This window comes from Medicago truncatula, chromosome 5, assembly GCF_003473485.1.
Source record: "Medicago truncatula cultivar Jemalong A17 chromosome 5, MtrunA17r5.0-ANR, whole genome shotgun sequence".
Lineage (NCBI taxonomy): Eukaryota > Viridiplantae > Streptophyta > Magnoliopsida > Fabales > Fabaceae > Medicago > Medicago truncatula.
Window position 1 is genome coordinate 24,036,919 of NC_053046.1, and position 15,083 is coordinate 24,052,001.

The 15,083-nt window shown below is 33.8% G+C and overlaps 1 protein-coding gene across 1 annotated transcript; it reads left to right on the plus strand.

The window, feature by feature from the left end:
* The first annotated feature begins 4,089 nt into the window (after positions 1-4,089).
* LOC11433663 (agamous-like MADS-box protein AGL62) lies at positions 4,090-4,803 on the plus strand. Its single transcript, XM_003614369.1, has one exon. It carries the CDS (start codon positions 4,090-4,092, stop codon positions 4,801-4,803), a length of 714 nt encoding a protein of 237 aa, XP_003614417.1.
* The last annotated feature ends 10,280 nt before the right edge of the window (positions 4,804-15,083 follow it).

Here is a 15,083-nt window from a genome sequence, read left to right on the forward strand (position 1 = left end):
GCATTTCATTGTTGGGGGCTTGATGCCCTGGAGCTTTGTACTCAACATGATGGAGCTTGAGCTCAAATAGCGATGGGGGCTTTATGCCCTGGAAGTATATTAATACTCAAATAGCGATGGGGGCTTGATGCCATGTATTGGTACCACATGCATATAAGAGGTCTAAGTTGTATAGTTGCATTTATTGAGTCGAGGATGATAAGTTGTGAAGTTGTGATTACTTATATGAATTGTTAACGAAGTGATTTATGATACATTATTATCTGCGATGAATAATAAGATGTTTTCATGTTGTTAAATAAATATAATTGTTGAATTATATGCTTAATATTATTGTTTTGTGAAATCTCACCCCTTCTGCTTGGAAATGTTACTCTTTGTATGAGTAACTTGCAGGTGATCAAGAGTAGGTTGATGGTGTTGCTGTCGTGAGTGATTTATTCCTCACTGAGTCTTAGGTTGCTCTGATACGTCACGGGAGGGGATCTTTAGTGGCTATTTCTCTTTCCTTTGCGTATATGCTATGATTATGTTGTTTAACTGAACTTATGAGATGATTTTTATGAGGCCTGCGTGCCAAGACAATTTATGTTGAAGAATTTAATCTGCTGCTATTACGTTGATGATTTATGTTGAAGGATAAATTATTATTTATCTATTTAAGATTTTTATGAAGTGTGATATCCCGTTATATGTTGTTTACTCTGATAAATGTTTATGAAATTTTTAAGTTGGGAAAACGGGGTGTTACACTCATGCCCTGTGGATGCTAGTTCATTCGAATTGTTGAGGGCTTATGCCATGTGAATGCTCGTTCATTCAAACGCGTTAAAATGGTACCACATGCATGTGCATTGTCGCATTTGTCGTTGTGTCGTTGCATAGTCGTTGTTGTTGGTTGAGTTGTTGTCGTTATTGTTGGTTGAATTTGTAGGTGTTGTTAATGTTGATGAAGTATGAAATATGACTGTTGAAATATTTGTTGTTATTAGATTGTTAAATATAGTTGATGAATTATATACCTATTATTATTGTTTGTGAATCTCACCCCTTCTGCTTGAAAATGTTGCCCTTCGTATGGGTAACTTGCAGGTGATCCAAAATAGTTGTTGTTAGTTGTTGTCGTGAGTGAAATTTTCCTCACATGTGTCTTAGGGCTCTGATACGTAACGGGATGGGAAATATTGTCTTTGTATTCATCATTCCTTATGTATCATTATGAACCTGTTGGTGTTGGATTAAATCTTTAAAGATAATTATGTTGAGGCCATGTGCCAGATTTATTTGAAGTTGTTTAATGTTGAAAATAATTCCGCTGCGATGAATTGATATGTTTTACCAAAGCTATTATTTAATAAATAACATTTTATTCTATTTATGAATTTTTGAAAAGCAGTGTGACATTCCGTTTGTTGATTAACTCTGATTTTATTTAATATTTACGTGTTTGGGTTAACAGGGTGTTACACATACCACTTCCATCTAATCCCCCAAATCCAATATTTTTTTTTATCAAATCTTACTCCAAAATTATTGAAGCATCAAGCATAGGAGGTATCAACACACTTTTGACGTAAAAAAATTAGGTATTAAGCATTTTAACCGGTTGATTTTTAGCTGTTTTTGGGGGTTTTTTCGTCAGTTCACATAAACACTGACATGGGACTCATCGGCTGTAAACTGCTGAATTATGGGGACTTCTGCATTTAACTACCGAAGTAACTTCGACAGTCAACTGCCGAGGAAATCTTAGAAAAAACGCAGCAAAGGCAGCTACTGCCATTTTGCACAATTTTTTTTCTCTGTTTTTGTTTTTTGTTTTAATTCATTATGGCATTGATGTTTACGCATCAGTTAGTTGTTAATTCATAGTTTTGTGATGTTTAATTATAGAAATGGTTGAGAACATGGAAGATGATCCGGGAGAGGCAAAACCGAATTTTGTCGAAAAATCTGGAGATGTCAAACCGCCTAAGGTTGAAGCCAAACCAAACATTCATAGACCTTCCGTCCATGTTGAAGCTTCTAAATATGTCAACTCCGATGTCCTCCCACTTCATGTGAACGAAGTTGACACGACTGATGGGATAAAACCGCAAGTGCACGGTTCTATCGAAGTAGTAAAAATAGAGTATCGTTCCGATAGGGAGTTATGAATTCAATTAACTTTTGATAATGATTAGATTGAAATTTTAGAAGGTAGAAAGTTGTATTTTTGTTTAAAAGAAAATAACAATAATAATAAAAGAGGTGTCTTAGGATCATTGGTTCGTCATGGTGACAAACCCTTCACAAACCAAACTATTAAACCTAGAACCTTATGTTAGACCTAACTTCTAAAGACAAGTTTCTCTTATGTTCCTCTAGCAATCAAGTCTATTTCGTTGACTTAATTACTATTAGTTCCCTTGAAGATTGAAACTTATATGTCTCAAAGATTGCAAAGACCATTTCGCTGCTTTGCAACCCTTGTCTAAATTCACTTATTCGAATATCAAAGCTCCACTTTCGTTTTATGAATTGATATTTGAGATGATGGATTAACAATTATCAAACCCTCCACTTTCGTTTCAAGCAAAAGATCATTGGTGATTGATCAAAGCTTCAAACGACTCTATTTTAATGTGCTGGCAATTCACAACATCTCTTTCACACCTCTATATAAAGGAGTGAAGACTTAGAGAATAGCAAGACTATGCAACAATTTGAAAGCGCCAAAACTCTGCTGAAATTGTTCTGCATCAAAAGTTCACTTAGAATTTCTTATCAAAGTTCATATCTTAGAAATTCTAGAGTCTTAAGAGTTTGTATCTGATTTGTATTGTGAACACCACTCATTGTAAATCAAGTGTTCAACCTCAAACAATTTTCTGTTTAATTCTGTTTAAATTTGAAGTCTCTGGCAGTTGTGCTTGAGCATTAGAAAATCTCTTGCAATTGTGCTTGAGTAATTTGAAGTCTCTTGCTAAGTTTAGCAGTGAGCAGTTGTAATCAGATATTACATTTTAGTGAACTCTCCTTGGAAGTGCAAGGGGGACAAGACTACTTCTGGTTTGTGGAAGAAACCTGTATAATTGCTTTGTGTCTTTCTTCCTTCTCTCTCTTTGTTTTATCTGCTGCAATTAGTCCTGAACATCATTTCAGAAGCATAACTCTATTTGCTTCTGATCAGTGTTTTCAGCTTAGGAGAAAACGAAGAAAAAGCTAACACAACTCAACCCCCCTTCTTGTGTTTTTCTCACCTTCATATATTACAATTAATTAAAGTAATATATTTTTAGCTATGTCATTATTTTAATTTATTGCATGTTAATAAATTTAATAATATTTTATAAAATTGACAACCAAATAATTTTTTTTTTTTTTTAATTTATGAAGAATGAAATTATTGTTAATTAAAATGACACTAATTTTCATTTTACAACCATCCTAGAGTGGGTTTGAACTAGTCCTTTAATTTATTTGCTTTTAACAAATTCATCCTATTTTGCAATAAAATTTATTAAAAAGTGTTTAATGTATCAAGCATAATTACTTACATATATTTTGTTCTTATTGTATTCAATTTAATCCAAATTTACACATAAATATTTCAATAACAACATTGTAAATCAATTATCAAAATATTTTGTTCCATGCTAAGATTGAATAAAACATCTATAAACTTTAATTTTGAAAGCTGTGAATTTGGACATACCAACTGAACAATAAACCAACTACATTATTTGTGAATGATACTATCATTATTCTTTATAGTGTACCACACTCGTTAATTTTTATATAAATAAATTAATATCAAAATAATTATCGCATATTCCTAAAATTGTCCAAGTACAATTAATCTAATAAGTGTTGAATACGTTCATGTACCAATTAATCTAATTATCATTAATTTTTTCAACATTGAACTACCTTCCATATAAGACATATTAAAAGAGATTTGATAAATTAATAACTATGTGTTCGAAATATACTCACAAAATTTGTCTATAAAATAACCTTGTCACCTTCAATTACAATGTGCCAATTCTTTGTCTAAAATAAACACATCCACACATATCTCTTTCTCTCTGTGTGTGCGCTTCAGCCATGTCGAGCGGAAAGAAAACTCGAGGTCGGCAAAAGATTGAGATGAAAAAGATGAGCAATGAAAGCAGCCTACAAGTGACTTTCTCGAAGCGCCGTAGTGGGCTCTTCAAGAAAGCTAGCGAGCTTTGCAGTCTTTGTGGTGCATATGTTGCTCTAATAATCTTCTCACCAAGTGAAAAGGTATTTTCATTTGGTCACCCAAATGTTGAAACGGTCATAGATCATTATCTCTCTCAGGTCCTACCCCAAAATGATGACATCATGAAAATCATTGGGGATGACCGGAACACCGTTGTGTCCGAGCTCAATGCTGTATTGACTCGTATCAAAGATGAACTAGACATCGAAAAGAATCGTGGGAATGAACTGAGCCAGCCGCAAAAGAAGAATCTAGCTCAGTTTTGGTGGAATTGTCCTATTGATGGGATGGATATGGTCCAACTTGAATCATTCAAGAAGGCTCTGGAAGATCTTAAGAAACTTGTTGCACAACATGCTGATAGGGTTGAAATGCAAGGTACTTCTACCCAACCCCTTCAAGTTTTTGAAGGAAATGGATCATCATCTAACATGCCTCTTAAGCACCAGCCAGATCCTCAACAAGATTCAATCTTTCCGGCAGAATTTATTCAGAACCCTATGTTGCAACCACATTTGTTTGGCTTCAACAATATGGGAGGAGAAGGTGGACATGGTCCCCATGGGCTTTCTTGATCTAAGCCCTTAGGTCCACCTTAAGATGCTCCCATTAATTTATTTTTATATTTTCATGTTTCATGTTGTTTTAAATTAATTTCAATTAAAGCACACAGACTTAACTAGTTACATGTATGTGACCATGTTAAGACTGAATCATAGTGGTGTTGTATTATGCATTATTTGAATAAGGAGCATCTTGTTCATTTATTTTTCCATATCTCTCCAAAATTTTCATTAATCGTTTTATTTTAAATGAATCAATTTCATTAAGCCATCTTCACATGATATGGAAGTACTTGGGGTTTATCACTACTAGGACTTTTACCCGTGTTAACGCCTGGGACATTAAAAATGGAAAAGCTAAAAAAGTTCTGACATTATTCATTACATAAAAAATAAAATAAATAAACATAAAAAGTATTTAAGGGCATACAAAATATTGGGTCACACGTTTTCGAATATCTCCTTATAAACTACATTTGAAGTGGTGCTGATACAATCCCCATTGTTATCCGTTAATAATATCTTCAGACTATCCCTTGATGTAACGCGTGATATTGCAACATATAGCTGTCCATGTGAGAAGACCGATTGTGGAAGATAGATGCCAACTTGCTTAAGTGATTGTCCTTGACTTTTGTTTATAGTCATTGCAAAACATACAAGCCAAAGAACTATGAAGCTGTACCAAAGCAGCTGAGAAAATCGGATACTAAATTTTAGTCTTCCAATTTATATTTCAATTATCAACTTAACGCAAATGATCACTTGATCCATCATATATTTCTACTGGAAATTACAAAACACAACACAGGAAAAAACTAAAGAGATTGCAAATAAAGATGCATAATACAAACATCCCAAGTCTTTAGACTAATTACAGACCCTAGCTAACACTATATATACACCGTTAGTTCCCACACAACATATGGATATCCATAACAACACCAGTAGGAGAAATTTTCACCAAAGTGAGAAGCATATGACTTAGAATGGTTAGAAGCATAGGCTGCTTCAAAAAATAAACTTGTAAAGAATGGCAAGAATCATATTTCTTCTCAGCACCAGTAGAAGAAAAGCAACAAAATCAGACCCATGTCGACTTCTTGGAATGTTAAATCTGGAAAGACGTTGGTTCGTAGCACTAAATTAAACATAGCACTGCAATCATAGTTTGATGCAGGTTTTGGAGTGCATCCCCTCCCCACCGAGTAATTATATAGCATGTACATACTCTCACCGCCTCTTCTCTCGTGTACAAAAGACAATTGGCATCATCCATTCTTCCTGCAATGAAATTATAATTAGAAAAAGAAAAAAAAAACATTAACCTGAATAGCCATTCATTGAGGCGGTAAAAATTCTAGCAAAAAAAGGGCATGGTCCAGCTAGGCCCACATATAGAGAAAAGGGCTCTGGAATCCGGTACTCCAGTACTGGCTGCTGCTTAGGTAGCTCCCAAATTTATCACAGCCCCATCGTGTCCGAAATTTATTTTGCTGCATCGTATAATACATCTCATGATCAAGGACTTGTAATATTGAACACGATATAGATTTCAGAAACGTATGCATTCAGAATTGTACCACACCTATCATCCTATAACTGAGGAAATAAAAAATTAAGAAAGTGTGGATTATTTATTCTGCATCACGTCCTTAATTGTTCTGATCATATACTACTCGTGAGAGCGATGGAAGAAATTTTTATGCAAGAAAAAGAACCGTGAGAGATAGAGATTGATGGAGAACTGGTAGTAGTAGAATTCTGAGTTCTTCTGAAGTAGTAGATGCATAGGAAATACAACATCAATTAATGTCATAGAAGCTTGGGAAACAATAACAACATTTAATGTACTCATGAACATTGGAAAGCCATAACCAAGAGCATTAACGTATCAGGCATGGGGAAATGAAACTTTGAAGTGACATTAGATCAAAGGATGATATGAATGCTGAGCCAAATGATGAGATCCAACGGACCACCTTGATTGGCGCCTAAACTATCTAGGTTTAGGGTTTGCAAAATCATTAGCAATGTTAACAAAGATTAGATATAAGCTAGATCTTTTACCTGTGCTACCGCCCGGGACATTAAAAATGGAGAAGCTAATATATTACAATATGATTCATTACATAGATAAGAAAACAATTCAACATAAACTATCTTTTAGTAAACTATCTTTTAGCCATTAAAAAAAACTAAACCCCAACAATTACATATATGAACAATGGCTTTATTTGCAAAAGAAAATCAAAAACAAAAGTGTAAGACTGTATATAAATTGCAAGCTACATTGTCACTGCGACTGTAAGCTGCTGCAAGCAATCTGCAAGTCTTCTAACTGCAGCCACCATTGAAAATAAACCTCCTTAAGAGATCTACTAATGAGCATTGTTGTAACTACCTATCAGAAAATAAGGATTGCTCCTGCAATGAATTAGGAGTAAAAATGAGAGGGGGAGATGGAACAGTAAAGAAGTGCAATCCAAATTAAATCATGTTCAATATTTTATAGTCTTTGTATTATTGCTATTTGAAAGATACGGGAAGTAATCAAAAAACAATTAGAATTTCTTCTTAACAACAAAAATACATGGGAAAGATGTGTAAATTAGAATAATTGATCAAAAAACAATTAGAATGTTCTTCTTAAGAATAAAAAGATTTATGTTAAAGAGAATATTGTTACAACAGAAACTGCAAAACTTAAAACAATGTGGAACTAAACTTTTTTTTTTATATGAAGCTCTCAATTTCAATTGGAAGTATTCTAAAAATAAAGCTTCAAACTATTTGATCATATTTAATATAAAGAATAAATTTGATAATTTAGACACTAACCTCAAACTTGATGTTGCTCAAACTGAATGAAAGTTCATCTTGCTTAACATGTGGCTATCCTCGTTAGAGCCGTGTCACTTTCTATTTTAATTAGAGCCATATGTGGCTGTCCTTGTTGCAGTTTCTGCTCTAACTAAAAGAAAGTTCATCTTGCATAAACATTGCTCTCATTGGAACCTAGCAGCACCTTCTGATCTCATGTGATTTGGCAGCAACAAAATATGATGACAAATTGAAAACAGAAAATGCAATGAGTTAAAACTGGTCATGTGAGATAAATAATAAAGACTTAAATTGTATCACAACAATTAGAGCACACAAATCTATTTATTAGATTGCACATGACAAAATATGTAGGTTAAAAATCTAATTTAGCCAGAAATCAAAACTTGTCACTTTAAAAACCAAAATGAATGATTCACTATATTGAACTATGATATAATGAGAAGTTCATATTCAAAATCAATTTTTTAAGGCATTGCTTGAAAAACAAAGCTATTAGTATAAGCATAAAATCAAACATGCGCCTTATGAGATAACAGTTTTGGAACGGGGAGTTGATGGTGGTTCTGTGGGATGGTTTGTTGCTTTCGTGGATGAGTGCGGCTGTTCGCAGCCTGCCTGCAGCAACAAATTTTTTTAGGGTTTAGGTTTGGTGTTGTTGGGACCTGCTGCTATCTGTTTTTTTTCTTCTGTTTTTAGGCTTGGTTTTTTGGAGTTTTCTTTGTATTAAGGGAGGACAGCAGTTGCTGGTGTGCCTAGTGATCCTTTCGGTTTGGCTGTTTTCGGCCAGACTTGTTTTTGGCATCATTTTGTATCTTTTCAATTGGCATTAGTCCAATCCTCCACCTGTTACGTCTTGTTCAGGTGGAGTGTTTTTAATAAATTTGCCGTTTCATGAAAATCAGAGGCATTTCATGAATCTCAAATTGCTTGAAAATATTTATAACAAAGAATCACGGAAAATAGAAAAAGAAAGTGACAACTTCTTCAGTCAAGACAGAACTATCGTTTGGACTTCAATTAAAGCAACATGAAATTTTTCAACACTTCAAGGTGACTACCATTCTATAAGTATTATATTCGATATGAAGAAAATACCAAATGAACAAATTTAAACAACAAAAAAACCTAATAACAATATATGAGTTTGGAATATTTTTACCTTAGCATAATGTAACGCCCTAGTCGTTATTTTATTTATTTTGGATTCATTTAGAGTCTTTTGTGTGATTTTAAATAATATTTGGATTTTATGTGGTGTGTATTATTTTATTATATAGTTTATTTTAATAAAAATTAGAATAAGTGGGAATTTAGAATTATTTTGGAGGTTGAGGAGTTAATTAGAATTTAATAGAATTAAGGGGAGTTTAATGAAATAAAGGGGGAGTTATAGTTTTGGGAGTTAGGAAAAGAAAAGGTGAGAAGCAGTTTTACGTAAAACAAGTTTTGGGAGAGAAAACCAAGAACAAGGGGAGAGAAGAACAAGTAGAGCCAAGATCAAACGTGTGTCGTGCGATTTTCTGAATTAAGGTAAGGGTGAGGTTTGCTTCAGTAGAACAATTATTGAATTCTGAATTTGTGATTTAACATGTTGTTGTTCTTAGGTTGGATAATTGGGAATTAGGTTTTGAGAATTGTAATTAGTTGTTAATTAGATAGAAAATCCATAGTATTTGTGTACAGATGGTGCTCTGATTATAGGTTATTCATAGTCTAATGTTCCAATCAATTTTGGGGTTGGGTCAATGAAAATTGGGACTTTATGTTTGAAAAGTTGGTGTCCAACGTTTTGCAAATAAGAGATCATGTGAGTTTTGGGAAATCGATTTTTGGTAGTTGAAACTTGAGTTTTTCGGTAGATTATGATAGTGCTATGTCTCATGAGCGTGTAGGCGAAAACGGCATCGAAAACGGGTTAACGGTTTGGTTTTTATGCGCGAAAACGTGAAGGTCGAAAATCTGATACTGTCTGTCAAACCATGATCGTGCCACGATTCGGGACCAACGTGCCACGATTTTGATCAGAATTTTAGTTCGTCAGACACTGGAAAAATCGTGCCACGGTGGGAGACCAACGTGCCACGATGCTGTCATCCAATAAACCTTAAAAAGGCAATTTTCTTCACTCCAAATGCTTCCAAACTTTTTCCTAAGTGTAGGGACTTTATCCTAACCATATAGAGATGTTTTTAGGAAAGATATAACGTTGTATAAAGGGTCTAATGAGTTCATGAGTGGTCCTTGGGGTAGGAATGGAAGTGTTTATAAGGGTATAGCCTCTCTATGTATCTAAGCTAATATAATTGATGTTGTTGATTACTAATATCTTTGAGTTGTTGAATTTTGTTTGAACGTTTTGAATGGAGCTTGGTGTATGAACATGATTAAGATAAATTCTGCATTTTTTTCTGGATTGTTGGATTGATTAATGATGAACTATTGATGATTGTGTTGTATGTTTACATTCATTAAATCATACAAGTGTTGAGTTATGGAGAGTTTAGTCATATACATATATATGCATTTGTTGAGTTGTATGTAGATATACACAAGTGGGTCAGTTGCATAATCATAATAAGTGGGAGGGCTTCGGCCCTGGAACGCCTTGTCGTTCAAAGCGGTGGAACACTTTGTTGTTCAAAGCGATGTTTAGCGGTGAGGACTTAGGTCCTGAAAAATGAATGCTTTAACCATTCTATTAGCGGTGAGGGCTCCGGCCCTGATTATGGTACCACATGCATTGTAGAGGAGTCTTAGTGGAGTTGTGGAGTATTGCATGAGTCGATGTTGTTGGTTTTAAATGTCATTTGTTGTTGATGTTGATAATGATGATATTTATATATGTTGATGAATTATTATTTTGATAGGGTGTTAGATTCAATTGATGCATTCATTATCTATATTTATTGTTGTGAATCTCACCCCTTCTACTTGAAAATGTTGCCCTTCCTATGGGTAACTTGCAGGTGATCCTGAGTAGTAGTTGGTGGCTCAAAGTGTCTAATGTTACCTTCATTCCTATGTATCAATTTTTGAATATTGCTGATGTAGCCCTATGATTGTTGAATTTATGTTGATAAGGCTTTCATGCCAAGATTTAATTATGGAGATTTAAACAGTTGTTGTTGTTGTTTTGATGCAAATTTTCCGCTGCAAAATTAATGATGATTGAAGGTTGTTTAATTAAATAGATTTTATATTCTATTTAAGAAATTTTGAATTAGTAGTGTGACATGCCCGTTTGGGATTTACTCTGATGTATGTTTATTTATTAATTAATTGATTTTGGGTAACGGGGTGTTACACATAACATATAGACGAATTATACTCATTTCACACTACAATATATCCATCTGCATATCAAACAATCTCCTTGACTTGTGAATTCCCTTGGACTGTCACACACATAATACACCACACCTCAATCAAATTAACATAAACAACCATAACACAATATAATAACGAAATTCACAATCACTTACTTCAAATACCGAAACCAAACCGACACAATTACATTCTCTTTAGTTTTATGAGAATATAGCACAGTTTTTGAAAATGACGGCGATTTGAATCATTTCGATCTCACCGAACCTACAACAATCAACAGAATTCAACAAAAACAAATAAAAGAAAAAAATCAAAACAATTAAGTGTCATCAGCTGAAGTTTGACCAATGCTATTAGATTGCTAGACGTGGGACAGAAGAATTACTTTTTTTCTTTAAATTAAAAACAGAACATATAAATTAATTCCAAGCTTAGTCGATTGATCTTTAAACCATGACAAAAACATATAAAATTGATATGAAACGATGAGATTTGGATGAATAGAAATCAAATCTTTTTTTGAATTAGTAATCAGAAGCATTTTTGTATTTCTGTATCGTAAGGTTTCAAAATCGAACCGGACTCAGTGATGCAGGAGAATCAGAAGATTGGGGTGAGAATCTGAAATCGCTAATGGTGAAGGATGGTTAAGAATTGTAATCCTTTGATCTAAAGAAGGAATAATGGGAGAGGAGAGAACAGAAAGTTGAAAAGGAAGGAGAAAAAGGTTGGCATCGATAAGTGTGGAGTCAATTTGGGAATTGGAGTCAAAACTTGGATAAGAGCATAGGAAATATACATCAAATTTGAAAGTTTGACTCAGATTAGATCAAAGGATGAGATGCATGCTTAGCCAAATGATGAGATCCAACGGCCTCCCTTGTTTTGGAGCCAAAACCATTTAGGTTTAGGGTTTGCAAATTCATTAGCAATGTTAACAAAGATTAGATATAAGTATGATATGATATGATATGATTTTCTACGAGTTGACATTTGGTATTCCTTAAACGGGAGTCCTTATCAATAAGTTCCCATATTATTTCTCCCCTTTTCTCAACTTCACACTTGTTTTCAACTTCTTCCTCAACTAATCTCTTTCTACTACTTCAGACACCTTATTTTCTTTGTGCTCTCAGAACTCACATGTATTGGGGTTATTCTACTTTTTAACTCAATAATGTTACAATTCTCATTGTTGGGGTTATCAAGTGAATTACCTAAAAATCAACCTTTATCCATGTTAACCCTTTGTGTTGTGAGTCATCCAAAATTTGTTGCAAGGCTCATCATAACTGCTTCATTGTTCCGTTGACAACTTCTTGAATTTTTACTAACGCCATGATGTTGTTTTGCAACACTTTAATGAAATGAGTGAAAAATTCATCTAGATTTAACACCTCTTGTTGTGGATTCTGAAAAAATATCTCGATAAGGCAGTGCTCCATGCTTTATCCTTCACTAGAGTTGAAAAGTATCATCCCACACCTGGAAATAAGGGTTACAATAACTCACCAACATCTAAAGGTAGGTGCTTAAAAAATTATCGCATGGATTCATTTGTAAGACTTTCTGATGACATGTCATCTTACGTAATTTTCATCATATTTTTCAAAAATTATAGTTATGATTTGACCCAAATAAGATGAGTTCTAGAACAATTGCCCATGGTTTAAGGGCAATTTAGTAATATTTTCAAATCGAGTCATATTATTCTAGTTTTCCCTAAACCAAGAAATTCTTAGGTGTTTTTGATGTATTTCATTGCAAAATCATGTAATTATGTATAGCAAAGCACTTCATGAAGAATTGGGAAGACAATGAATTAAGATTTAAAAGGCCTCTGAAACATTACAATTTGATTAAATTTTATCTCAAGTCTCAAGACAAGTTTAGAGCAAGAAAACTCTCAAAAAGATGAAAAAGGCAAGAAACGCAATGAAAACGCATGATGTGCGCCCCCGAGGTGTACAAAACAATGATGAAAAACATTTTTGCTTTTTTGTTGTTGTAGGTTTTAGGAAAAAGCCCAGTTTTTCAGCACCAACCAACTTAGAAATATACCTATAAATACAACTGCTCTCATTCACAAATTCTCATTGGGACTCAGGCCAATTTTCATTTTGGTGCTTATGTTTTTTATCAGACTATGAGTCTGTTTATCGGTGTTTTCGGGAAACTACGGGCTAGTTTTGATTATTACAAGCGAGACCGAACTAGAAATCTCAGGACATGTTGTGCAAAGGTTTTGATCAAAAACGGTTTGAAAAAGGCCACAAAATGCACTCAGGTTACTTAGAGGGCAGGACGGGTTTTTAGAGTAAAAAAGGGCACTATCTCTCGACAGGTTTTAAATTGCAAGTAAAAGCAAAGGGTAAAAGCTTAAGCGCATAAACTTAAAGGAAATGTAAAATGCATTGCATTAAAAGTAAAATGGTCTACAAATAAATTTACATACATCCTGTATAACTTGTTTCCCTATGCACCGGTAGTTTGAATGTTGTAGAATTTCTATAAATGATTTGCGACCCATTTTCCGACTAGGAAACTCTTATTTTTACATAAGGAAAATAACTAGAAAAAGACTAATCCCATGATCAGCACTTCCTCCATCTTGGACAACCGCTTGCCCCCACCTTTCCACTAAGGAAACCGCCTTTGAGCTTGTAATCGAATCTTTCCCGCCTTGATTGTATGACTTCGACGCCATTATGTTTTCAGCCTTGCTCTGTCGAACTCTTGACCATGCGCGCTAGGCTTGCTATCTCGTCGAGATCCTCAAGTTAAAATGATAAAGCCTTCGATTCCTGCAAAGTAAAAAGTCAACCAAATGTTGACCACATTAAATGAATCTGTTGAAATTACAGACTAACAAACTGCCCCCAAAAATGCCATTTTCGACGAAACACCCCAAGAATGTGAATGACAACATATTATGATGGTATGTTTGAAGAATGATTGTTAAATTCATCCCATTTTCATGCTATGGATAAAACACAATCGAGAAGATTAAAAAAATGGAATGAAAGATATGCTGGTGGGATGGTTACCTATAATGAGCTAAGTCGGGCGGCAGGTTATGACGTAATAGGAGATGATGATTTGTATCTTGTTGAAAACCTAAACCGTGAAGAGAAGGTTCTTACTAGAAAAAAGGTTGAAGATGGAGTCAAGATTGAAAAGGATAAAAGCCTTGGACTTGTTGATTGTAGTGTAGACGTTTAGAAGGATTAGTTTATATGTATATCATAAACAGCTATATAAAGATTTTTTTATATAGTTATAAGCTCAGTGTCTTTCATATTATTTTATACTAGCGGCAAGACGAGCACTCGCGTGATCGTCTTTCCGCTTTTTTTATTGGCGAAATGATATATATCGCGAAGTGAAATATCAAGAAACTGTCCCTACATGTATTTCGCCTATGCGTTTTTTTTTGCTGACTTCAATATTTTCCACTACTTCCCTTGAATTCCGCTAATATGTGTTTTTTCACTAATTGCTTTTTACTTCGCTATGCTCTCATGATACAATTGGTCGTTGTAAATAGCAATACTCTTTTTATTGTTTTAACGCGTGTAGGTTATCAATGATATTTTATATAATTTTATTTATATAGATTAAAATTATAAGTACAGATATCTTTAGTAAAAAAATTATAGATATCATGTGACTTTCAAATGTAACGAAAATTCTTATCTTTTTTAATAACACAAACAATATGTAATTATTATAAGAAAATTTGTTTAACGGTATAATTGAAATAACACAGAAGTCAGCCCAAACTCCCCAAAAATGACTATTTTCTTTATATACAGGACGGATAATAAAAATTTGTTGAATCTACAAAAACATGAAATCGTTTCAAACAGTTTGCAAACCCCGAAACATGTTGGATTATATTCCCTCCAATCTCAAATGTAAGAAACTTTTCACTTTTTAGATTCATTCAATAAACGATGTAAGTGGTCTACATATATCGTTTATTGAATGAATGTAAAAAGTGAAAAGTTTCTTACATTTAAGACCGTAGAGTATAGTTACTTACAAATGAAACTAAAAAAGCAACGTGGGCCAAGGTATTTGAACAGTCAGTCAGCAACGAACGAGTACACTAATTG

Bases quoted from the DNA above. Each gene is read 5' to 3' on its own strand.
- LOC11433663 (XM_003614369.1), top strand. From the start codon at position 4,090: ATGTCGAGCGGAAAGAAAACTCGAGGTCGGCAAAAGATTGAGATGAAA.